The sequence below is a fragment of the Trachurus japonicus genome, chromosome 11 (assembly GCF_045865225.1).
Source record: "Trachurus japonicus isolate A0001 chromosome 11, Traja_1.0".
Lineage (NCBI taxonomy): Eukaryota > Metazoa > Chordata > Actinopteri > Carangiformes > Carangidae > Trachurus > Trachurus japonicus.
In genome coordinates, this window is record NC_140917.1 from 6,086,641 (window position 1) to 6,113,032 (window position 26,392).

Genomic DNA, 26,392 nt, shown 5'->3' on the forward strand with positions numbered 1-26,392 from the left:
ATACAAGCTGTAGACTGACTATATTGTATCAAAGTGTCATATCTTCAGTGTTGTCCCATGAAAAGATATGATAAAATATTTACAAAAATGTGAGGGATGTACTCACTTGTGAGATACTGTATTTTACGAAATAGTATGTGTTGTTCAATTTTGCAATGCACTGTATTGAACATTATTCATAGTTTGTTATTTTTACTGTAAATATGTTCAACATTATTCAGGACAAGAAGCCCAGAGCAGGTTCAATAAACATCAACATCAGTTAGCTCAAAACAGAAATAGATCAGCACAATTGAAACAGAAATAGATCAGTGAGGTTTAAATTCTATTGTAACCTCATATCGTGAACCCAAAAATGTTTCAGGGTTCGAGAGATTTACTGTAAAAAAAAAAGAAAAAAGAAAAAGAGCCTTTGGATATCTGTTTCACATATATTTGCAGCCCTTAAGGAAGATATGTCATGGCCATTTCCACTGTTCGTTTATTCTAGGTGCCTGCTAAAATAGATTTATGTGCTTCAGTGTTCAAATAGGACATGACGTGAAAGAAAGATGCGTTTCCCAGAGTCATGCTTAAGAGAACTAGCCTCGTAAACCAGCCCCTCCCTCCCAGAAACGCATTTCAATTCATTTCTGTGGGAGCGTCTGGCCTCCAACCCATTCAAACCGTTTTGAGTGGCGAGCTCAGCGTGACGAACCAATCAGCGTCGCCGCTCAGATTTCTGTGATTGACACACCACATTGGCCAATCAGGGACCGACGGGTGCAAAGCCCCGGATGATAACGTCACTACACTAAGCGACTCTTACAACAGCAAACATGGCGGCGGAGCTATCGAACAGCAGCATAAAAACAGCAATAAGGGATGTTCTAAACGAAATACCATCCATTACAGCACTTAAACAAGAGCAAGAGTCGGCGCTTGTTGAGTTTCTTGGAGGAAAAGACGTTTTCGCTGTTCTTTCAACTGGACTCGGCAAAAGTTTGATATACCAACTTGCTGATTGGCTGAATGGGGTTGTCTCTCAACGCTACTACTCCCTCCCAGCTCCTGCCCACTCCAAACGGTTTGAATGGGTTGGAGGCCAGACCCTCCCACAGAAATGAATTAAAATGCGTTTCTGGGAGGGAGGGGCTGGTTTACGAGGCTATAAGAGAACTTGGTTGGTTTGTTTTTTCGGCAGAAAGTACGAGTTTAATTAGCGCGCAAACGGCGCGACGCTGTGGCTACCTGCGGTGCAAGCTAGCTGCTCCGGAGTGAACGGGACCAGGTCGTGTCAGAGGACAGCACTGCTACAGGGGAAGGAGAAATCTCCGCGTTGGAAAGGAGACTGGAGTAAACGGAAAAAGGAAGGACTGTGCACAACTGAAAGACATTAAAAGCAATGTTACGTTTTTAAGTGTTATGGAAGGAAAAACATTCAACCTACTGCGCAGTCTAGTGCTACCTTCCAAGTCCTTTAACGAAATTGTGACAATATTAAAGGATCACTATTCACCGACCCAGGATCTAATGCAATGCAACGTGTCCCTAGATGAGGCCCGACACCTTGCACTGGACAGACCAGGCTGGAGAAAGCTGGTTAAATGGGTGGCTCCATGCGCCACGCGCAAGAGAATTAAAGAAGATTCACCGAAGCCGCTGATCATTGTAGAGAGATTCCGATTCCATAAAAGGAACCAGGAAGAGGGTGAATCTGTTTCACAGTTTGTAGCTATACTAAAACAGTTATCGGATCATTGTGAATTTGGACTTTCACTCAATGATACCATACGTGCCTGGCTGGTGTGTGGTCTACGCAGTGAGGCTATCCAGAAACGATTACTGGCTGAAGCTAATCTGAGACTGGACAAGGCCATTGAGATCAGCACATCAATGGAAATGGCTGCCAGAGAAGCACAGCAGCTAAGTGCATCAACCCAAGTGCATAAAGTGTCCACTGAATCCATCAAGAAAGCAGCACCTGGCCAGCTATGTTACCGTTGTGGGAAAGCAGGGCACCAGGCACCAGAGTGTTGGTGTAAGGACTTGGACTGTAGGAACTGTCTTAAGAGAGGCCAGTTCAATGGAAAAAGGACAGGTGGCTTCAACAGAAAGAAAAATAAACATGTGAATAAAATGGAACATGAACAGGATGAACAGAATGATTTTGAGTCTGATGAAGATACCGTGCATGTTTTATCTGTTATGGACAATGATGATGATGGATACTGGGTCACACCACTGCTGGAGAATAAACCAGTGCGGATGCAGGTGGACACTGGTGGTACACGTGTATCCATGGTATCAGAAGTTGTGTACAAAGAGAAACTGCAACACCTTGCTCTCCACAAGACCAAGCTGAGGTTAAGGACATACACTGGTGAGCCTGTCACGGTGTTAGGAGCCGTGAATGTGACAGTGGAACACAACAAGCAGAAAGAGACTCTTCCACTGTACATCTCAGGAAACCGTCCAGCTCTGCTAGGTCGCCGGTGGCTAGAAAAGATCAAGCTGAATTGGCAAAGAGTGTTCATGGTTATGGATGGAAAAATAAGTCCCCTACAGGAGATCTTAAAGAAGCACCCCAAGGTTTTTGATGGAGAACTTGGCAGCATGAAAGACATCAAGGTTAAGCTGACAGTTAAACCCGGCAGCACACCAAAGTGTCTCAAAGCTGGGCCTGTACCAAAAGTTGAGGTGGAACTAGACAGGTTAGTGAAGAGTGGGGTTCTGGAACATGTAAGCACAAGTGAATGGGCTACACCCATTGTCCCCGTCATGAAAAAGGATGGGGCTCCAAGAATCTGCGGTGATTTTAAAGTAACTGTGAATCCGGTGCTGACTACAGAAAAGTATCCATTACCCTTAATTGATGACCTCTTCTCATGTTTGGCAGGAGGACAGAAGTTTAGTAAGAGATTTATCTCAAGCTTATCTTCAGATGCATGTGGAACGTGAGTCACAGGAGCTGCTGACTATTGTGACAAAGGACTGTACAGATACCAGAGGCTCCCTTTTGGGATCACCTCTGCTCAACACTGTTCCAAAGAGCGATGGACCAGATCCTCAGTGGTCTTTCAGGGGTTCAGTGCCATCTGGATGATCTGCTCATCACAGGACGAGATGAGCAGCTGCACTTAAAGCAGAACTATGCAGGATTTCGGCTGTAATTATTGTGGCTCAGAGACACTGTGATGGTTGAGTGACCTATTATGAGGTGAATGGGGTCTAGGCCAATGCGCTCACCCCCCCCACTGGCTGAAAACCGCACTTGCAAGATCAGTCATCCGTCTCGGTGTTACAAATCTCGTCAATAGATAGAACCATCGCGAGAAACTGCCTTACGGCAGTACGAGATAAGAACGCAGATGACGTCATGCATGTCATGAATCGTGATTGGTTGAGTTCGGAAAGTTGGAGGAAACCATGGAAACATGAAATGTTTGTACTGATGAAGTTCGGCTTGTGACTAACACAGAGCTAATGCTAACACAGACACTCACACACACACACAATGGATCTTTTATAAGATAATGTAATACATCATGACACACACACACCTTCGCGTTTTGGAACCTTTATTCATGTGTGTGCATGTCTGTGTCTTTGTCTGTGTGGCCGTATTAGCGTTAGCTCCGTGTTGTTAGCGTTAGCTCCGTGTTAGCATTAGCTCCGTGTTGTTAGCGTTAGCTCCGTGTTAGCATTAGCTCCGTGTTAGCAGGGCTTAGCAAACACCGCTCTCGACCTTCTACAGTAAACACAAGCACGTGTAGGGGGTGGAGGGGGCAGAGGAGGTGGTGGTGGCGAGTTTTTTTTTTTTTTAACCATAGTGACATATGCCTCCCAGAACTGTGGGGGAGCTCCGGAGAGGGGAAAAAAGAGAAACCAATGAAGGAGCGAGCTATTTCCGGCCGACTTGCATAGTTTTGCTTTAAGGAATCTGGATGCGACACTACAATGACGGGAGGAGTACGGTTTCAAAGTCCAGAAAGACAAGTGTGAGTTTTTCAGACCATCTATTGAGTACTTGGGACATGTCATTGACTGCACAGGTCTCCACAAGGCACCATCGAAGGTGAAGGCTATTGTGGAGGCTCCATCTTCCAAAAATGTGAGTCAGCTGAGGTCTTTCCTTGGCCTGCTGACATACTATGCAAAATTTGTGCCTAACCTCGCCAACAAACTAAAGCCACTACATGAACTGCTTAACAAAACAATAACATGTAAAAGGACAGACAAATATGAGACAGCTTTCAAAGACGCTTAGACAGCTCTTGTCAAATCTGAGGCTCTCGCCCACTTTGACCCCAAACTGGCACTTCAGCTGGCTTGTGATGCCTCACCTTATGGGGTGGGTGCAGTCGTGTCTCACATCATGCCATCGGGAGAAGAGAGACCAATTGCCATTGCATCAAGGACGCTGAGCAAAATTACACACAGATAAGCACTGTCTATAGTGTTTAGAGTTAAGAAATTCCATCAGTATCTGTTTGGCAGGAAATTCACGCTACTGACGGACCATCGACCTCTAACCTCCATCTTTGGTCCTCACACTGGCATCCCATCGCTGGCAGTCAGCCGCATGCAGCGATGGGCTCTGCTGTTATCTGCCCACCAGTATGAGATCAAGTATAGGAAGTCAGACCAACATCAGAATGCTGACGGGCTCTCAAGACTCCCTTTGTCACACACTCTGAGCACACACAGGCTGAGATATTTTACTTCAAGGACATGACGGCTGCTCCAGTCACCTCAGCTCATGTAAAGAAACACACATGCACCGACCCAGTCTTGTCTGAGGTTATGGATATCATCACTCGGGGAGAGGAGGAGAGATGACGCACAGCTTTAAGCCTTACCTGGATGCTTATTGTGGGGCTACCGTGTCATCATTCCACCACCCCTAAGAGAGAAAGTGCTTGCTGAGCTGCATACTGGACACTGTGGTGTGGTGCGGATGAAAGAAATTGCACACAGCTATTTCTGGTGGCCAGGCTTGGATGCTGCTATAGAGGAGAAAGCAAGGTCCTGCTCTGACTGCCAGAAATTGAGAAACCTCCCACAGCTGGTGCCATTACATCCGTGGGACTGGCCTGAAGAACCATGGCAAAGAGTCCACATAGACTTTGCTGGACCACTAGAGAGCCACATGTTCTTAGTGGTAGTCGACACACATAGCAAATAGCCAGAAGTTGCTGTGATGAAGAGCACCTCTTCAGAGAAAACCATCGAAGAGCTAAGGGCTATCTTCAGCCGTTTTGGTCTACCACAACAACTTGTCAGTGATAACGGCCAACAGCTAGTGTCTGAAGAGTTCAAGACATTCATGGAAGAGAACGGTATTCAGCACATCAAGTCTGCGCCTTTTCACCCAGCCACAAATGGGCTCGCTGAAAGATTTGTACAAACTATGAAGCAAGCTCTCAAGTCCTCTCAAAGCACACAGTCCCTCAACCGACACCTCAGTGCATTTTTGTTATCATATAGAAAAACACCTCATGCTACAACAAAGGTGTCTCCTGCTTCGTCTATGCTCAGGAGACAGCTTTGCACTCGACTTGATCTTTTGAGACCACAGAAGACTAAAGAAGTTCTTCACCTTCAACAGAGAACTCAAATGGAGAGACGAGCGATATAACAATCGATGTGCCTGGCATTGATTTGGTTTCAGTCCCATGGTGGTGGACAGCTCCTGTTCAAAGCTTCTTAAGCTGGATCTTAAGCCAGGAACACACCGGCCCGACTGTCGGGCATCGGGGAGAGTCGGGATACTTCGGGTACGTCTGTTTGGTGCGTTCATCTGCGTCGGAGAAGCGCGGAAGCTGTCGGGTCTTGTCGGGTCTGACTCGACATGCTCAATTGGGGAGTGTCAGGCGTCGGGAGAGTAGACTCGTCGGGTTCTCTGATTGGCTGTGTGCTAGCTATGGCGATTCTGATTGGCGGTGCCCTAGCGAATCAGTGCAGTGTGTGGGAGGGACGGAAGTGACCATAATCAAACGGCGGTCTTTCCCTCCTGCATGTCTTTAGGCAAATGAGCCTGAGAGCAGGAGGGTGACAGGTGATGGACACACATGGTGTTTCTCACCACCTTTTTTATGTGTAAATACTTTCCAAATTCCGTTTTATTGAAAGTCATGTAATCCAATGTTGCTGCCACCTGGTCAAAATATGCAAATTAGATGAGCAGATTTACTCCCATCACAAACTTGACGTCATTATGAACATTTTTTTCATTTACACCATAGATTTTTCTCTCACCACTTACAAACTACAGCCTTGTGAAATCCTGAAATCCAAAATTAATATTTTCCTAAAAAAAACTCTGGCACCTAGAGAGTTAAGAGCGTTCTCTAGTCCTTCAGAACAACTGAATCTGGGAAACATGGGCAATGTTGTTAAGTGGCCAGGATCTACACAGGATTAAAAAAATAATTGATAGAATGGATAATAAATTTATTGATGGAGGGTGTCCAGATCTAGTTTCCAATGGTGTGTACAAATGGGTACCAACACGCTAGATCACTTTCAAAATACATACCGTTCAGCTCACAAGGACAATCTACCTCTGCTTCGTCATCAACGCTTTGTTCCTCCTCACTCTCGTCATCATCGTCATCTGTGAAATCTGAACAATGGGAAAGTACGGTAGTTTAGTTTGGTTATAAAATAAATTATAAATGTTACATCATACATCACCGTCCCAAAAATCTGCACATTTCATGTATTCAATTATGTATTGACCATGGAAAATAAGCTTGAGTTTTTACAAATCATTTGACAATAATTTTAGGTAAGTAATTATTAGTAACCCAAGACTGATAAGACACTTATCTATATGGAAGACGGTAATTATAGCCTAACCCCCAAAACTGAGTGTAGCCATGTCATGACTCCAACCACGTTTACTTCTGTCTCCAGAGCACACCAAGAGTGTGTCAGAAACAGAGTACATGATGTTTTGGTGATTTTTTTCTTGATTTACGGACTTCCACCTTTGTTTTAATAGTGTTTATTGTTGATATTTCCTACGTTGCTGCCGTGTGTCATGTTCTGCTTGTTTGTTTGGCATTTTATGACTAAAGCATAATCCTTGTAGCATTTCATCTATATACCCCAAGGTTTGATTTCAGATGTGGAAGCAGTTTGTCTTACTCTTTTCAATTTACCATCCCATTATTCTCCATTGCAATAATGTATGGGTTATGTTTATTAAAACGAAAGTTTTGTTCCAATAAAGTAATTTACTTGCTGAGCCATGGCCTTGTGTCTATGTGTCAATTTGCAGCATGATTTTACTACAGCAGACCAGAAGAGGGAGGTAGACTAGATAGATTGCAAATGACAGAAGACTTTTTGATCGAAGGAGAAGTGAGTATTTGCATGTCCATGACATGATGGTCCCCTCTGATAAACATCCAGCTGTCCAGGAGGAGTTCCATACTGTTAAATTTTTTTGTGCATCAAACAGGTCACACGTTTTCTGCTATTGAAAATGACCACTGCCACAAGCAGATCAATGCACTCATCGAAGGATTTGGTGAAGCAGTTGGCCTGACAGAGAATCCTGAGGCACTGCATTGCTGGATGTTGGCACTGGCAGGTCCAGAAATTGACCTTTCGCCAACTCCTCCCACAAACGGCTATTGTCCAATCCTACGTTAGCAACCGTAACTACAGGCCTGGCAAGCTTTCCGCAGTGAGTCATTACGTTTGCTTTTGAGGACACATTTTGAGACTAAAAACGAAAAACATGTGTTTGTAGAGAAGGATGTTGTTGTTGCTGCTGCTACTATGGCGGTGGCGGCGGCGGCGGCAGCAATATAGAGATGTTCAGATACGAGCGGACTTTTTTTTCGACTTGAGCAAGTGTAAATATGGGGATAACCATATGTTCACCTCCGAAATGACAGCTGTACTTTTACGGCTTTTACCTGGGCTTTTAGGCGAGGGATCCTCCAGGCAGGGACTGCTTTCACTGACTGATACAGCGGTGGGAGAAAACAAAACAGCAGCGAAAGCTGTATGTGGTTCACAATTGCCCAAAAACTTAGAGTTTGACAACGTTTCATGACCAGTGAGATGACGTAAGTCTTCGTGGGTTGATAGACGGTAAAATTACCGGTCCTTACTGCTGCTCTGTACATTGTCCAGTCGTGTCGTTGAACAGATGTTTTATCCTCCTGCGCGAGTCACGTCACTGAAAACTATGAATGATCTTTGTGACTTCTTCTCTCTATTATCTCAGAACAGTTTATCCAGACATTTTCTGATATTTCCTTTGAAATCGATACCAAATACTGCCAGGAGCATGGCTGGGAGTGAAAGCTTGCCCGCCGTAGCAACAGTAACCAAGGGGGCGGGGCTTACGCGAAGGGTCAATTGCAAGAACGACAAGATTTTGAGAACAAAAGTTCCCCACAAAGTGAAAATCATCACCATGAGCAGCAGACAGCAGTGCAAGAAGCCTTCATGAAGCATCCTATGTCCCTCACAGCAGAGACTGAAGAGATGGGGAACCTATTTCTTGAAGGGAGTCAGGATCTCCTTGTGCTCGACTCCAAAGACATCATGAGTTCATCAGTTACAGATACAGGTGCACAACAGTACAAGACCTTTGTGGAAGAATGCCTGGAGCAGGAACAAAGCCAGTCACAGATATCCTACCCAAGAACAAATTACCTCTCTTCATGTCACCCACCAATGAAAACAAAGTCAACTTGAAGCACTGAAGCATGACTGCAGTCCCTTCTCAAGGCTTTATATGCCTTGCCAAACACGTGATAGAAATTTGGATAAATTCTTCAGCCATGAAAACCAGACAGTACCATCAGGGTTCACGTGCACCCCCCTTATTATTTTTTATTTTGTAGTCTGGACCTCTAAAAGAAAGTTTTGGATGATCCTCGGCACAAAACCTGTCCAAAATATGTTTTTTCCCCATGTTTTATTACCCCTATGTTACCTGTGGGATTGCCGCCAGGAAAGCCGGTCAGACTGCCTTTCAAAAACTGTAGCACGCTCAAATTTTGAGCAAGCCCAAAAGTAGAGAGACCAATTAATCCAAGACAATCCATGTTTCCAGCATGACCAAGCTTGTCATGCTACTAAAAAACCTAATGATTTCAAGTCATATGAAAAGGTTTTGAGGGGAAAAAAACAGCCATGACCTTTTTTCAAATGGTCCAGTGACCTATCACCTCAATGTATCTGAATGGAAATAGGTTGTATGGATACCAGGTCTCCCCTACACAGAGATACCGAATTTATACTAACCTCAGGCAGTTTTGGGAAAGAATTATGCAGTAACTTGCATGCAGTATAAATGGTTAATAACTGCCTACTGTACAAAATCGTGTATTTGAGTATTTCTGAGGTTCTTTAACAGTTATTTAATTGCAGAAACTGGGTGGATGCTGTGGAGGAGGCTTATGAATACAAGAGCCTCATGTACACGGAGGTGGCGCAGAATGGCGCAGTTGGAAAGCCAAGGTTTTCCCAGTGGACGTTGGTTGCAGAGGATTCGTGGGAAAGTCAGGCTACTTAAGGACCTTGGGATTTGAGAGCAAGCCCAACGCCAGGCCATCAAAAGCCCTCTCAGGAGCAGCAGAATAAGCAAGCCAATGGCTGTGGATGAAGACACAATACAACTCCTGGGCCGCAAAGTAACACTAGTGGCTCAGAGAGGTTGAAAGCGGCTGCAGAAATGGCAGCACTGAGAGTCGCCGGGGGGCCAGGGCTGTGCACTATGTTTAACATCCAACCACCGGAGTCTTTTCGACTTTTCAAAGCCGCAAAGAGTGGGACAAATACATGCAGAGATTTGAGAGATTTCACCTGGCAAGTAACCTGAATGCAAGCTCTGAAGAGAATCAAGTCAATACGTTAATATACTGCATGGGGGACGAGACGGATGACATCTTACATGGGCTTACTCTAACTTTGAGTGTGCAAAGTTCAACATGCTCAAACAGAGAGGAGAGCCAGTGGATTTGTTTGTCGCTGCTTTATATGCGCTAGCAGAACACTGCAACTATGGGGTGCTACATGACGAGCTAATCAGAGACAGACTCGTTGTGGGACTGTTGGACAAGGGACTGCCTGAACGCATGCAGCAGGAACTCACCTTGAATAAAACCTGTCAGGATGGCACGTCAAAGCGAGGAGGTGAAAAAGCAGCAAGCTTCTCTGAGAGGTGACACCACAGCACAGGCAAGTGATGCTAACTCTGTGGACAGAGTCAGAGTGTTCAAGAACAGCAAGCCTGCTAAAAACAAACCTCAGCATGCTAATAAGACACACAATGCCCAGAACAGCAATGGAAAATCTGCACAGCCACAGTGTCATAAATGTGGCAGTTCTCCATCACAACCATCATGAGACTGTCCTGCACAGGGATGCAAACGGGTCAGGACCAATAAAGAGAGGAATTTGCTTGGGGGGGGGGCTACAATATCACGGAAAAGTCCATTTCCAGTAGTTCAACCCCAACCAAGTATTGAGTGCATATAGATGGACATAGTTTTCAGAAGGCCAACATTTCTATATTAAAAATACTTTTAAAAAATGTTTTTATTTAAGTTTTGGAGATACTGAATTTTAGGTCTTCACTGAATGTTAGTCATAATTATTACTATTAAAATAAACTGAATAAATAAATACATGGGATGTTTCATTCAGTGTGTAATGGACATAGGCTATATATAATGTGTTAGTTTCACTTTTTGAATTGAACATATTCTACATCGAGGTGACGTCTTTCCACGTAGGGCTTCCTGCACCTTTGAAACGGGGCAGAGCTCCGTGGGAAACACCTGCCTGACACAGCAACGTATGTAGGGAACCGTGCATGTCCGCGGCGCACAGCTCCACGGAAGTTGAAGAAGAGGAGGCTGCTATCTTTCTCGGCAGTGTCACGACAGATGGTGATCCCTGGATGGTCAGCATCATCCATGACAGCAGTATGATGTTCAAAATCGACACAGGTGCTAACGTCACAGTCACAGTCCTGCCATACGCTGTTCCAAAAGATGAACAATCCACCAATGAGGAGCCGACAGACTGGTGCAGAGTCAGTGTGTCGAGACAAGTTTATTATGCCATCAGTGGCGGAAACACTGGAAATGCTGGCTTCGTCACAGAAGGTGGGGGAGAAGAGACATCAGGCCAAAAGAAACACCCAGGCCATTTTCCCCCGACTAGGAGTGGAACATGAGAGTCGACCTCGACAGGCAGCTCCATTTCCCGGGCGAGATCACCGCTACATTGCTCCGCCCCGACATAGTGGCGTCGACCAAGGCAAAATCTGTGCTCCTCATCGAGCTCACGATACCAGCGGAGGAGGGGATCGAGGCTGCCTATGAGCGGAAAAAGGCCAAGTACTCAGAGCTGGCTGCTGAGTACCGGATGGCTGGATGGAAGACTACCATCTACCCAGTGGAAGTTGGATGCCGAGGCTATGTGGGTCTGTCAACCACACGCCTTCTGAGGGACGTAGGAGTGACCGGAGGGAACCTAAAGAAGGCAACCAAAGAGCTGGCAGAGGAGGCCGAGAAAGGGAGCTTTTGGCTCTGTTTGACGAGGAAGGACAAGTGCTGGGGAAAGAACAACTAACCCCAAAAGCAGCCGCAGGGGGGGGGGGGCACCTATCATCTGCAGGGGATGGCAGGGAAACATCCCTGCCACTGCTCCGCCACCAGGAGACGTTCCAGGATTAAAGGAGCGAAACGTTGGTGATCGGTGGTTCCTGGCTGATGACCCTGCAGCTGACCCATGGGCACCAGAGGAGGTGCGACCAGCAGAAATGCCTAGCAGGCGATTCCATCTCCCTGTATACACATTTTTAGTAAGCTGGATGCAAATATGGGGTTCTGGCAAATACCCCTGACAGAGGATTCAGCGAAACTCACAACCTTCATCACACCCTTTGGGCGCTTTTTCTTCAAGTGGCAACCCTTCGGCATAACATCAGCTTCTGAACACTTTCAGAACAGAATGGTGACAGGTCACAGAAGGGCTTGAGGGCATGGTGTGCCACAGATGTGCTGGTATGGGGTCGTACACAAGCGGGGCATGACGCTCGCCAGGATGCTGCGCTGGAGAAAGATCCAAAAGACAGGCATCACCCTAAACATTGAGAAATGTGACCTGTCAAAGTCAGAGGTGAGCTTCCTAGGTCATGTGATCTCCGCCAGTGGCATCAGCCCAGACCCAGGCAAGACAGAGGCTGTGAAGAGGATGCAGGAGCCGACGACAGTGAGTGAATTGAGATCCTTTCTCGGGATGGTAAACCAGCTGGGCAAGTTTATCCCACAGCTAGCCGAGAGAGACAAACCTCTGCGTGATCTCCTGTCAAAAAAGTACTGCTGGATGTGGGGCGTCGAGCAGGCTAGAGCCTTTCAAGATCTGAAGGATGCACTGACGTCAACACCTGTCCTAGCCATGATCCCAACAGAGAATGCAAGGTCTCAGCAGACTTGTCGTCATACGGGCTAGGAGGAGTGCTACTCCAAAAATGGGACGAGGAGTGGAGGCCAATAGCCTACATGTCGCGGTCTCTCACACCACCCAAGCAGAGATACGTGCAAGTAGAAAAGGAGGCATTGGGACTGACCTGGGCCTGTGAGAGGCTCTGCAACTTCCTGATTGGGAAACACTTCCAGCTGGAGACGGATCGCAAGCCTCTCCTGAGTCTCCTGGGATCTCAAGCACTGGATGCTCTACTTCCTCGGATCCAACACTTTAGAATGCGTCTGATGCGCTATTCCTACTCCATATCTCATGTGGCAGGGAAATGTCTGTTGACAGCAGATACGCTGTCACGAGCGCCAGTCAAGAGAGGAGAAACACCGGCTGACAAAGAGCTGTTTGAAGAGACTAACATCTATGTAGACATGATAATGGAAAATCTACCTGCAAACACTGCCTACCTGGAGAAGCTGAGAGACCAGCTGCAGAGGGACAGTGTGTGCGCACGTGTGATGCAGCTGTGTGCAGAAGGATGGCCAGCCCATGGCACCAACAAACCTGCACTCAAGCTATACTGGAGTGAACGTGCTCTTCTCACAGTCCAGGATGGTCTCCTACTAAGAGGACAAAGACTTGTTATCCCCTCAACAATGAGAAATGACGTTCTCATCAAGCTGCATGAAGGTCATCAAGGCGTGTCAAGTGTAGAGAGAGGGCGCAAAATGGATACAGTCCAGCTCAACTTCTCATGGGGAGGAGGCTTCGTACCACTGTGCCTTTTCTTCCTTCTCTGTTAGATCCTGCTCTTCCTGATGGAGATACTGTACTGCTGAAGGTAAAGGAGGAGGATGAAAGATGCACAACGCTACAATCTGCCACACCGTGAACGGAACCTCAACAGACTCACTGCTGGGCATGACGACGTGTGGGTCACAGAACAAAAAGCAGCTGGAGCTGTCATCAGAAGTCACACCACACCCCACTCATATCTGGTGGAGGGACCCCACGGGATCATCAGGCGAAACCGTCGTCATCACCATGCAGCACTCGCTGGAGCAGAGCAGCAGTGGTGCAGCTGAGCACCTGAGGCGTTCCAGACTGACCTTCAAGAGAACAACCTGCAGCAGCACCATCGCAGCAGACATTCCAGAAGCACCATCTACTCCTACTCCCAGAGCCAGGTCTGGGAGAGCTGTGATAAGACCAACCCGGCTTGGTTTTTAAATTTTTCTCATCACAGACTTTACAAAGACTGAGAGATATTCTAAAGAGAAAAAAAGTGTTTGATTTGAATGTAAATGTGCAGGTTTCAGGGTTTAGAGTGAGGACATACAGCATTTTTTATTGTATTTGTTATTGCAGTTACTGCATAAAAAACAACTGCAATAAGCAGTTGTTTTTTATTGAAGAAAGGGGAGATGTGGTGTAAGGGGCCGTGTCCACCAGACGTGTTTTCAGAGTTGAAAGCTTAGAGCTTAGAGTTGAAATCTGTTCAACTTTTAGAACAGCGCTGCGCTCGTCAATGTCACTTTTCCCCGCACTGACCAATCAGAATCAAGAAGGGGCGGGACATACGTTACCGACAGCAACACAACCGGAGACGTGGCTCGGTTTATATCATGACCCACACTTGTATTGAAGGTAGGCCGACCTCAGGGTCCATGTCAAAAGCTGCCGCTAATGCTATTGTGCATTTCTGACACTCGTTGTAGTGTTTACATTAAACAAGGCTGGAACACGGACGTGTCAGAGGACTCGTTTTGTAACCTAGCAACAGCAGCATTCTGACGAGGGAGAGAGAGAGCGCTAAGCGCTGGGAAAGCAGCGCTGAGAGCGCTGTCAGAGCTAAAAACGCGTCTGGTGGACACAGCCCCTAACTGTACATTTAGAACTATGGAGTCTGTGAGAGGGATGACGTCACCGGGCGATGGTAGCCTAGGGAATAGGTAGCCAGGGAGACGGGAGTTGTGTAGGGAAGTTACAGATGTTAGGTAAATAAACATTCATGTTATACTTATAGTCAGACTCAAGTTATTTAATAACACGACAACGGATGGCTCGCATTGGTCAATTTCTATGCAGGCCTACGGCTGATAGACTGAATGGATTTTTTTGGGGGGGTTCTTTTTGCTATTCATATTGTGTAGATCATACTACAGGACCATACACGCCATATAAACATGTTAATAATAATTAACAATCTTCTTAATGGTAGATCATAGCTTTGAGAAAGAGTTATCATGTAAATCTTCTGTCAGGCCTTCGCCTGCTAAATTTGCTGTACGGTTGTTGTTCTGTGTTATTGTTAAGCGTCCTTAGGTGTCTTGAAAGGCACTATATAATCAAAATTATTATTATTAAATGTGTTGAAATGTGATGGCTGTGGGTGACAAAACGAGACAACCCTTGGGCCCCAAAGTAACACCAGTGGCTCAGAGGGGCTGAAAGCAGAGGGGGGCACACCTGGGATGCCAGGTTTGCCAGGCCCATGACCCCAATGAAGCTTCTCTCTGTAAAATATTACCCATTGAGATTTCTTTAAATACAAACTCCAAACATCTTGAAGCCTACGTTTTACATTAAGCACATAAGTTACATACCTTCAATTTCATCAAGGGATTTTCCTTTCAGCTCCTCGATCTTTCCTTTTTCTAGTGCAAGCAGCAACTTTGAAATTTTTCCACTCTGTACGGTGGGCTCTGAGAGCCTGTAGAATTGTCGATGCACTGTTATATTATGCCCCATAAAATCAGCGAGTTGATCCAGTTCGTTGTTCTTTAAGTTAAGGATCTGAGCTGTTGTTGCTATGTCTTTGCGTAGCTGAGTGGATCTCAGGTACTGTGGCTTCTTGGCCCCACACTCTTCTGCAAACCGTCTGAGGCTCTGATGTCCTCTGTAAAAACTCTGAGAATTTGGTACAGCAAACAAGTACTGATTATTCTCTGGGATGCCACATTCTTTTCGCTTCCCGATCATAATGTTGAGTGCGTTGATCATCTCCGGCGTCAACAGTACTGCCACCTTTCTGCCTCTTTTCCCCTTAAGCTCAACACGCTCAAAATGGCTACACAGTCTCTTTTCAAAGTCCGACAGTCCCAGCTGATCCATGGTGTTTCTTTCGTTGTCTCTTTCCAGGAAATTACTCAATTTTATTTTTGAGACCTCTCCAACTCGTCTTCTATTGAAGAGTACAATCTTTGTCAAAATAGCTTTGGCAAGGCTGGAATAATTTTGCACTCTTGCCTCCACCTTCAGCGCAGCAGCTGCTGATTGAGCAATTTTATCAAGATGCTTGTTCAGCTTCATCACGTCATCAGTGAGAGGTAGTTTCACTGGTTTATTATATTTCAAGTCACTTATTGTGGTTAATGCACAATGGGAGACATACTCGGACCATTTCGCACTGTAGAGCTTTTGAAAAGCTTCAGATGATTTTATCAAATTGTCATCTCCGGCCATAAGAGCATGACAGTGTACAATGTCACTCACTTTGAGGAGTGAATGTCCAAGTTTGAGTGCAAGGCTTGGTGTTTTATAAGAGTTATCATTCTTATTGAAACCTGCCGTTTCCTTGACTGCATCAATGACTTTAATGAAGTTTCCTGGTTTAACGGCATCCTCCAAGGTAAGGACAGATGACGTTTTGCGGAGGGTTTGTAAAAATCTTCCAAGCTGCCGAATTTTTTGTCGGATATAATCATGTTTGGAAAGATCATGCCCATGTTTGCTGAAAAGGGCATCAGCATATCGCAGGAGGCAAAAGTCATTACGGATAACACTTGCAATGTCATCATCGTGCATATGGCTAAGCATTTTCAGCACCCCATCATTAAGCATGCTTGAAGCCTTTGACTGGATTGAAGATGCCAGGCCAAGAACCCTTCTCCTGCCTTGATGTTCCAGGTTCTCTGGTTTGGAGGAGCACCTCTTCATGTGTCTCCATAGTTCCGGTCTTAGAAACATTCCCTTACAATGGATACAATATTCATATTTGTTAGCTTCAGCCTTCTTAGATCTGCGCTTAACTTTAAGTTGACCACCTCCTTTTTTCAGCACATCTCTGTTGTACTCGAAGTTTCCCCTGTTGCGAAGATTCTCTAGGATTTTCTTCCTAGTTCTTGAACCTGTTGGGAGACTGAGGGCATGCGCTATGTCTGAATCCTCTTTTATGTGAGTTTTGAAATGTCGTGCTATTTTGAAATGAAAATTCTTGCAAATGAAGCAGAAATTTTGTCCCGCTCTTACGCCACTGGTTGAAGGTACTGTGTTGGTGGAAGGCTGTCTAGTGTCAAGAGTGTCATCTGTGACATAACAGTTTGTAGAGATATCCATTGTTGATTCTTCAGCAGCTTGGAATGTTGAATTCGCCTCTTCCTCTTCCGTGTCACTCTCTGAACCCGGCACATATTCTGGATCACAAGCATCATCATCATCCACTTCACTGAAGTCACTTTCAGTCTGATTAAAACACAAGGAAAGGAAAAGAAAACATAAGACGACATACATAACACATGCAATAAGCATTACATGACAACCAACAAGCAACTGGACCTCATATACATCTCATTGTGCTTTTATTTTTATTTATAAAATTGATTTATCTAACAGCCCTAACACAAACACACACAAGTCTCTGTGCTAAAGTATTGGTTCTCACTGCTGTCCTCATATTTCAAACAATGGCCACAAACATGGGCATACACACAAAACACACAAGAGGAATCGAACCACACCAAATCTTAAGTCATACACAGAAGCAGAAAGTGAGCATTGTTTCAGGTTATGTTCCAGAGTTTGAATCTAAACCGACTAGTGTACTGACAAACCTCTTCAGGGAGCACTGTGGAAGAGACGACACGTGTGTGGTCTGTAGGCAGAGAGATGACTGGAGAGTGGTCTGCAGAGGGAGAGGCGACTGGGGAGTGGCCTGTAGACGGAGAGGCGACTGGTGTGCGGAGGACGGGTTTCTCCACTATAGCTGGAGCCGTAGGCTGATGGAGAGGCAAAAAGGGAGAACCAGAGGAGAATGTGAGAGGGAGACACACATCAAAAATTATCTGACACACACACACACACGTCTTTGTGCTAAAGTATTGGTTATCACTACTGTCCTCATATTTCAAACAAACAATGGCCTCAAACATAGGCATACACACAAAACACACAAGAGATATCGAACCACACCCAGGGCTCCAGACTGCGACTAAATGGTCGCATTTTGCGACTAAAATTTGAGACAGAGGGAGTAAAATTTTCATCTACTCGCGCATGTGCGACCAGTACCGTTTTTTTTTTAAAATTACCGCTGTGATTGGCTAATGTGTGAATAGAAATGTGCGTTTCTCTTCTCTACATCTCGGAGCGGAGGAGACATCTTTCCACAGCAGAGCTCCGTGTGAAACAGCAGGAAACACACAAACCGGCGACCCACGCGTGTGTGCTGTATGTCAGCCGCAATATTTTTTTGGACGGCTCACTACAAACCTTAAATATCCCATAATATGCTTGCGCTCTCAGCAGCGGTACTCAAATCGTCACAAATTTTAAGTTAGGGGCCACTGTGCTCCTAGTCAAAAGGTCTGGAGCCCTGACACCAAATCTTAAAGACTGGGTGAACCAAGAATAAATATGTGTTTCATGTTTATATAATACCACAAAAAAACATTCTCTGTCAAATTTGAAGGACTAAAAAAAGTTGTTAAGTATATAAAATTCTGCATCAAAGTTGTCAATATTCTCTGCCTCAGGACGGCGAGGGCGTGTAGGCTGCAGGCAAGGAAACCACGCCCCATCGCAGGAGAGCGAGGCTTTACTGAACGTCTCTGATACACAACCTAAACATGTAGCCTACACGTCGTCATGAAAAAAAAAAAAGAAAGACGGGAAAGTGACCTCAAACACACACCACTGCACACCCGAGTCCTCAGCACTGACATAGCTGATGAACCTTCAGGAAATATTTCTTACCTTCACTATTGGTGGGTAAAACAGTCACCATCCAGCTGCAACAGGTTAATCCACCATGCTGCTCCCGTTTACATCTCCTTACTGCTCAGCGTGTCTCATCCATTTGCATTGTGTGAAAAAAATTAAGTTTAAGCTTTAGCTTCAAGTGTCCTGAGAGGAGAAGCCGACACAAGGAGACAATGAATTATCTTTGGACCTGGTACCGAGTCCAGACCGCCCAGCACCCGTGACACACCGCGTCTGAACTGAGCAGCGGGCGGTGTCACGGTGAGAGAGGACCGGGAGAAAAAAACACGGTGGAGCTGGGATCAGAAACATGTAACTGCTGTTGCCGTCGCTAAAAACTTTTTTCCCCCACACAATACATGGATGAAACAGGCTGACCACGAGGAACAAGATGGAAACGGGTGTAGGAGCCAAATTGGTCATTTTCTTTGTTTTGTGATGTTATACACATTTTGTGCCAGTAGGTGGCGATTTCTGTTCAGGTAATTGGTCTGAAGTGATAAATGTAGGTGGGTAATCAGCGCAGGTGCGCACGCTGAGGAACTCATACGGTTTTGACCGTGCCATGTCGTGTTTTGCCACAGAGAGAATGTGTTGTGGTGTTTTAGTGAGTATTCGAGTCGGCTGTATAAATAAATTTGCAACAAAGGAGAAGCTTTGACTGGACAGTTGCTGTGTTATGCACTTTGGCTACACCTGCATACACCTACACTTACATTGGCACGCGTAAAGCCCTTTAAACCGCAGCGTGCGTCGATAGAGACAAAGGGCCGCTAAACTTGTCAAAACCTGGTTCCCATTGAACTCGTTGGGAAACTGTTGGCGTGGGAGCTGTGGGCCTTCGCTGCCCAAGAAAGCCATGTCGTGGGAGGACGAGTGGAGGAGCTGCCGTTGCTACTGAGTCTGGGTCTGAGGCGGAGTTCGGCATCAGCTGGAGGAGCAGCCGCAGCGAGTCGGGCGGGTTCGACAAAGCCGGAGAAGCCACCGCAGCGGTACGGGCGGAGTTCGGCTTCGGCTGGAGGAACGGCTGCAGCGATTCGGGCGGCGGACTTCGGCTACGGCTGGTGGAACGGCTGCAGCGATTCGGCTGGAGACCGCAGCAGCGACGAGGGAGCGGAGCACGCTCGGATCAGCTGATCACCGATGGCGCCCAGCTCACGGATGCAGATGCCGAGGTATGAATAGCGCTACACAACAATGGCCATTTGACCTGTGTGCACACAATTAGGGGGGAATGAATAAATCCAATGCATTGGTAAACGAAACAAATAAGTGAGTGACTTTGCGTGAACTTTGTTGTTGCGAACTGTGGACTGACTGACTGAAGAAGAATGGAAACCGCGAGTGGACGAAAGGTTGTAATGACTGAAAAGGCGCTTGCCGATAAACTTTCAAGGTTGCAAGCAGAACGAAAGGCTAAGCTGAATAAAGCTAGCAATAAACGAGACTCAATGAAAAATCTAATCACAAAGGGTGACAAAACAATGGTTTGTGATGCTTTGTATGAATTAAGGGTTGTGTGTGATGATGCAAAATCTATACATGAACAGTTGTTGGGTTTCATGCCAAGTGATGAGCAAGAAAAACATGAAATATGGTTTAAAGCAAAATTGCTGTCTTTGAATGAGTGTTTTCATGATGCTGAAGTGTGGGTTGCAAACTTTGAAAATGTTGGTGTTACAAACTTTGAAGGTAATATGCAAGGAAATGTTGGTGTTGCAAACTTTGATGGTCATACACAAGAAAATGTTGGTGTTTCAAACAATGAAGGTAATGCAAACGAAAATGAGGTTGTTGGTGTCAATCAAACTGGTGCCGTCACAAACAATGAAAACAATGCACATGCATATGGGCTGGTGGTGGATGACATCTGCCCAAATGACAGCGCTTCTAATGTGGGAAGCAAACGCTCAAGTAAAGGAAGTAGAGCCAGTGTAGGATCAAGCACTGCTTCTGCACGCATAATAGCTGAAGCTGATAAAGCTGCTCTTATTGCCCGTGCTACAGCCCTGAAGGAAAGGCATGCATTGGAGGAGCAAGAGCAACAATTGAGGAGGAAACGAGAACAGCTTGACTTGGAAGTGGAAATAGCTGCAACAAATGCTAAGTTGGCAGTGTTGCAATCCTCTGAGGTGAGCAGTACTGGTTCAAGATCCAAAGGTGCAATGAGCTCTTACCTAGAAAAGAAAAAGGGGAAGAGTGAGCCTGTGATTGTTTTAAATCCTTTGGCAAATGAATATCAGCCAGGAATGTGGAAATCACAACAACAACAGTGTTCAATAAGTCCAAATAAACCACTTGATGTGCGACCAAAGGAACGTGGCTCAAGTTTTAAAATGGCTTCTGAACATCACTACAATATGCATGACCACCAGGAAATCATGGGAAATTCACACCAGCTTAAAGGTCAAATGACAACTTTTGAATTAAACAAGGAAATCAGTCAACCTGGCATCACTCATAAATTCACTCAACCTGGCATCGCTCATCAATTCACTCAACCTCAAATCACCCATCAACTCACTCAACCTCAAATCACCCATCAATTCACTCAACCTCAAATCACCCATCAACTCACTCAACCTCAAATCACCCATCAACTCACTCAACCTCAAATCACCCATCAACTCACTCAACCTCAAATCACCCATCAACTCACTCAACCTCAAATCACCCATCAACTCACTCAACCTCAAATCACCCATCAATTCACTCAGCCTCAAAGTGGATCCGAAGGCATACTTACCATCATGCGCAGACAAAACGAAATAACAGCTGCTTTGGTACAACAGCAAATAACAAGATCTCTGCCGCCAAGAGAGATTCCTGTGTTTGAAGGGAACCCTCTGCGGTACAGAGCGTTCATGAAAGCATTCGAGCAAGGAGTGGAGGATAAAGCAGGAGCAGCAGATTGTCTTTTCTATCTGGAGCAATTTACCAGAGGACAGCCACAACAACTGGTACGTAGCTGTCAGCATCTGGCTCCTGCTCGCGGCTATGCAGTGGCTAAGGACCTGCTGCAAGAACATTTTGGAAATCAATATAAGATTGCTAATGCTTATATGGAAAAGGTTCTAGCCTGGCAGTCCATAAAGGCTGAAGATGTTGAAGGACTTCAAGAGTATTGTTTGTTTTTGCGTGGCTGTTGTAATGTAATGGGGGAGCTGGAATATATGCAAGAGTTGGATATGCCTGCAAATATGAGAGCTGTCATTGCAAAGCTGCCATACAAGTTGAGGGAGCAATGGAGGACCAGCGCCTATGGGGTCGTGGAAAGAACACAACAGAGAGCTCGCTTTGCTGATTTGGTGGCATTTCTGGAGCGTCATGTTAAAATTCTTTCTGATCCTCTGTTTGGCGACATCCAGGATCCGGTATCTGGGGCAACCGACACAAAGACTCTCACAAGGTTTAAATCACATCCTGCACACATGGTGAAGGGAAACATCGTTGCCACCACTGTAACATCTATGACATTGCCAGAGAAGGAGGAGGAGCCACCGGCAGAGTTTGGAGAGTCAGTCGAAGCTGGATGCCTTTGCTGCTCACACAGTCACACGTTGGAGGAGTGTAAGCAGTTCAGTGCAAAAGGGCACAAAGAAAAAATTCAACTTCTGAGGGAAAGGGGAGTTTGCTTTGCATGCTTGTGTGATGGTCACATAAGTCGTGAATGCGAGAGGCGCTTAACATGCAAAGTCTGTGGTCAAACTCATCCAACTGTGCTGCACATCAAACGGCAACCACCAGCTCCAGAGCAAAGGAAACAACCAGCTTCTTTCCAAACATGTGGTTATACAGGGGCCGGTAAGGATGGCTGTGCTCTTCCAATTCTTCCTGTGCGTGTGAAGTCTGCGAAGGGAAATGGCATTATACAAACATATGCATTTCTGGACCCTGGTAGCTCAGCCACGTTCTGCTCAGAAGATCTCATGCAGAGGCTGAATGTTACCGGCAGAAGAACCAGCTTTGTGTTTAGCACAATGGGCCAGGAGACTGTTGTTCCAGCTTATTCCATCACTGGTTTGGAGGTTGCAGGAGTGGACAGCAGTGACTTTTGTAGTCTTCCAGAGGTCCTGACTCAAAAGAAAATGCCAGTCACCAATAACAACATGGTAACAACTGAGGAATTGGACAAATGGCCTTACCTGTCTGACGTTCACATCCCACACATAAAGGCAAATGTTGATTTGTTGATAGGAACCAACGCTCCCAAATTGCTGGAACCATGGGAGGTCATCAACAGCCACGGGAATGGCCCGTACGCTATTAGAACTGTGTTGGGATGGATCGTTAATGGTCCGCTGAGTGGAAGCAGTGGAGCAGCCTTGGAGACAGAGTTTTCCTCTGCCACAGTGAACAGGATCTCTGTGAGGAAGTCAGAGGAGCATTGGCCAGAATGTGTTGTGGAGACAGCAGCTTTGTTGGATGACCCAGAAGTGAAAAGGGACTTCACTGTGAGTGCAGTAGCTGTGAAAGACTCACCCAGTGCTACTGATCAACTACTCACTTCTTTTCCCAATGTCTGGAAAGTCAGAAAAAGAAGTTCGGTGTACAGACTGGATCCATGCTTGGAAGATGGCCGGCTGAGAGTTGGAGGACAACTGAGTAGAGCACCGTTGCCAGAGGCAGAAGTGGAACTAAGAGGAAAGAGGTTTTGTTCTGGGGACATCGTCTTGGTGGTGGACTCAGCAGCTCCTCAAGGCTCTTGGCTGCTCAGTAATGCTCGAAACCTTTCCTGATAAGAGTTGGTTTCATGTGACCTGTCCATCTCAAGGAAAATTGTAGTGTTATGAAAAGTCCAGTAACTAAACCTTTACCTGCTTATGGCAGCCCATGGGGTTTAATTGAGGTTTATGTAATATGATGTTGTGTACATTTATCACTCAAGAAGAACATTTGGCTCCTTTTGTTTATTTGTTTGTTTGAATTGTTATGTTGCACACCATTAACAATTAGGGGCCGGTGTGTAGGAGCCAAATTGGTCATTTTCTTTGTTTTGTGATGTTATACACATTTTGTGCCAGTAGGTGGCGATTTCTGTTCAGGTAATTGGTCTGAAGTGATAAATGTAGGTGGGTAATCAGCGCAGGTGCGCACGCTGAGGAACTCATACGGTTTTGACCGTGCCATGTCGTGTTTTGCCACAGAGAGAATGTGTTGTGGTGTTTTAGTGAGTATTCGAGTCGGCTGTATAAATAAATTTGCAACAAAGGAGAAGCTTTGACTGGACAGTTGCTGTGTTATGCACTTTGGCTACACCTGCATACACCTACACTTACATTGGCACGCGTAAAGCCCTTTAAACCGCAGCGTGCGTCGATAGTGACAAAGGGCCGCTAAAACGGGAATAATCAGTATTAAATTGTTGGAGCTGGATTCTGCTGTTGCTGCTGCTGACTGTTTTAGACACCAGAGTGAAGGTAAGATATTTCCTGGTTCGACCAGCCTCTCTCCCCATGGTGACTGCTGTTTATCACGGTATTAATACGTTAACACTGTAAACTCGTTACATGAAGGAATGAGGCAGTAGTGGACTCCCCTGTGTGTGAACATGAATTACGTTTAGTTAGCTGGCTGTTTCAGCTAGACTCAAAAGCCAGTGGGACGGAAAACCACGCAAGCCAGTTCGCTGATGTATCTATACCCAGAGTGGAGCAGGGAGCGGGTATATGGTATGGTTACGTAACGTGGCCCTCGACTTAGGTCCGCCTCTTAAATACTTAACACAGAGCTGGTGAAGCACTGTCTCTGAGGCCTGGCTCCACAAGTAAATTATGAATGGCAAAAATACTTTTTACATGTTTTGAGGGACACATTTAAGACCTAATTAATATGTTAAGAAGAAAAATACTGAATTTGGTTTACCCGGTCTTTAAAGCAGATATCAGTGGAATGTTTTTGTTAATATAAGACCTAAATAGTCCTATTTTCCGTCAGCAATCACTTACATGAAGTATTTCAGCCTAAACACGAGTCTCTCCGTCACTCTGCTCTGCTGTAACCCGAGGAGAAAATTTTCCTTGTGGGATACAAGTGTTATCCAATGAGGGGAGAGAACGGCATGAAGGGCTGTGTGTGCAGCCAAGGGATGCGCGTGAATGTGGTGACGTAGCACGAGGACCAATTGATGCCTGACAAGGGCGGGGGCTGCTAACTCATGGTGCGTTCAAGGTAACCCGTAGCTCGTGTTTTTCCTTCCTGTGAAGTCATACCAGTTCGATCTGGTACGAGTTCACGGGTCGGAAGTTACGAGTGGCCGTTATAGGGAACTTTCACAGACAACAGGACGGTAAAAACACGAGCTACGGGTTACCTGGAACGCTACCAAGTCGTAGTTGTGACTTGAAGCTGTAACTTACGGTTTCAAAAGCCTGCCTTGAACACAGCATTAGCCGAAACGGCCGTGCCACTGATATCTGCTTTAAGTCATACACAGAAGCAGAAAGTGAGCATTGTTTCAGGTCATGTTTAAGAGTTTGAATCTCAACCAACTAATGTACTGACAAACCTCTTCAGGGAGCACTGTGGAAGAGACGACACGTGTGTGGTCTGTAGGCAGAGAGATGACTGGAGAGTGGTCTGCAGAGGGAGAGGCGACTGGGGAGTGGCCTGTAGACGGGGAGACAACTGGTGTGCGGAGGACGGGTTTCTCCACTATAGCTGGAGCCTCGACTGTGTGGCCTGTAGATGGAGAGGCGACTGGTGTGCAGAGGACAGGTTTCTCCACTATAGCTGGAGCCGTAGGCTGATGGAGAGGCAAAAAGGGAGAACCAGAGGAGAATGTGAGAGGGAGACACACATCAAAAATTATCTGACACACACACAAAGGGCTTTGAAATATGAGGACAGCAGTGAGAACCAATACTTTTGCACAAACAGTGGCCTCAAACATAGGCATATACACAAAACACACAAGAGGAATCGAACCACCAAGCTGCCCTGTGGAGTTTATACAAACAATGTCCGTTATACTGCAGCCACTGCCAAACGAGTTATTAGGATGATCACTGAACGCATCTCCACCACACAACAGTCCCTGGCTTACCCATTAGTGCAATTGCCTCTGAGGAGCGACTTTCCCGTGCTGTCGCACAGGGAATTACGTTTGCATTACGCATGCAACGCAACACGTACGCATTTGACGCAGAGTTTAGAGCGCGCTGGTAAACAGAAGAGAAGAAGAAAATGTTAGAGACGACCCAGCTAGATGTCTGAAGCTCAAAACCCAAACAAACGGCCCAGGAAAGCTTCAGACACCTCTGGAGCTCGTCCTGCTGGTCCTCCACAAACACAGAGACGTTCAGAAGAAGGAAAAATGTCTAAAAAGGAGAGTGACAAACGCCGAAATCAAACAAGAATAACGAAGCCCGGTTGGTTACAGTGCATACATTATAGGCTAACGTTAGCATGTTCGAATAGGGATGCACATTTTTAATTTTTTTTCTGACCGATAACTGACGCTCCTTAACAGTTTATTAACCTTTAACCGATAAGATTACAACGCTCCCAGCCGGGGACAATCACTTTGTTTTTGTTTGTTTGTGCGCCGTGTAACACACGTGCCTGCAACAGCTGATCAGCGCAATGTCAATATTGTGCTCCGTCTCAGCTGATCGAGTTCATATGAAGGTTAGATCATCCAGTGTTGAACTGCACAAAGTGCAGCCAAACACCAGGCTGAAGAGAGAGGAAGAGGAGAGGCTCCTCTGTGGAGCTGCTGCAGAGCTGCCTGTTGTTACAGCTGCACATCTGTCTGTGTAGGCTACATTTGTTGTCTGATCTTCCTTCACAGGGATTGCACAACACCATAAGTTAATGTAAGTCCTCCTGTGTAACTTAGTATAGTAAATGCCAAAGCTGAACGAACAAAACTTTTTTCTCTTCCTACTTCACCAGTTACCTGCACTTACCGTTCAGAGGGGGGGGGCGTCACTCGTATTGCTGACGTCATTGAACGGCGCAGGCTGACTGT

At 45.9% G+C, this 26,392-nt stretch overlaps 2 protein-coding genes across 2 annotated transcripts in view; both read right to left on the minus strand.

Annotated features, from left to right (window-relative positions):
• LOC146978040 (major histocompatibility complex class I-related protein 1-like) overlaps window positions 1-26,392 on the minus strand; it is a 568,607-nt gene that overhangs the window by 39,839 nt on the left and 502,376 nt on the right. The window lies entirely within an intron of this gene.
• On the minus strand, window positions 15,279-19,281 carry LOC146978041 (uncharacterized). The gene is made up of 4 exons (XM_085790455.1): window positions 19,210-19,281; window positions 17,274-17,438; window positions 15,836-16,905; window positions 15,279-15,351 (listed from the first exon to the last, which is right to left on the minus strand). Exons 1-4 carry the CDS (start codon window positions 19,279-19,281, stop codon window positions 15,279-15,281), a joined length of 1,380 nt encoding a protein of 459 aa, XP_085646581.1.

Coding starts and splice junctions, on each gene's coding strand:
- LOC146978041 (XM_085790455.1), bottom strand. CDS start 19,281: ATGGCTTTCTTGGGCAGCGAAGGCCCACAGCTCCCACGCCAACAGTTT. Junction 17,439..19,209: donor ACGAGTTCAATGGGAACCAG/GTTTTGACAAGT, acceptor CCTCTCCATCAG/CCTACGGCTCCAGCTATAGT. Junction 15,352..15,835: donor TACAGTGCGAAATGGTCCGA/GTATGTCTCCCA, acceptor CCAAATTCTCAG/AGTTTTTACAGAGGACATCA.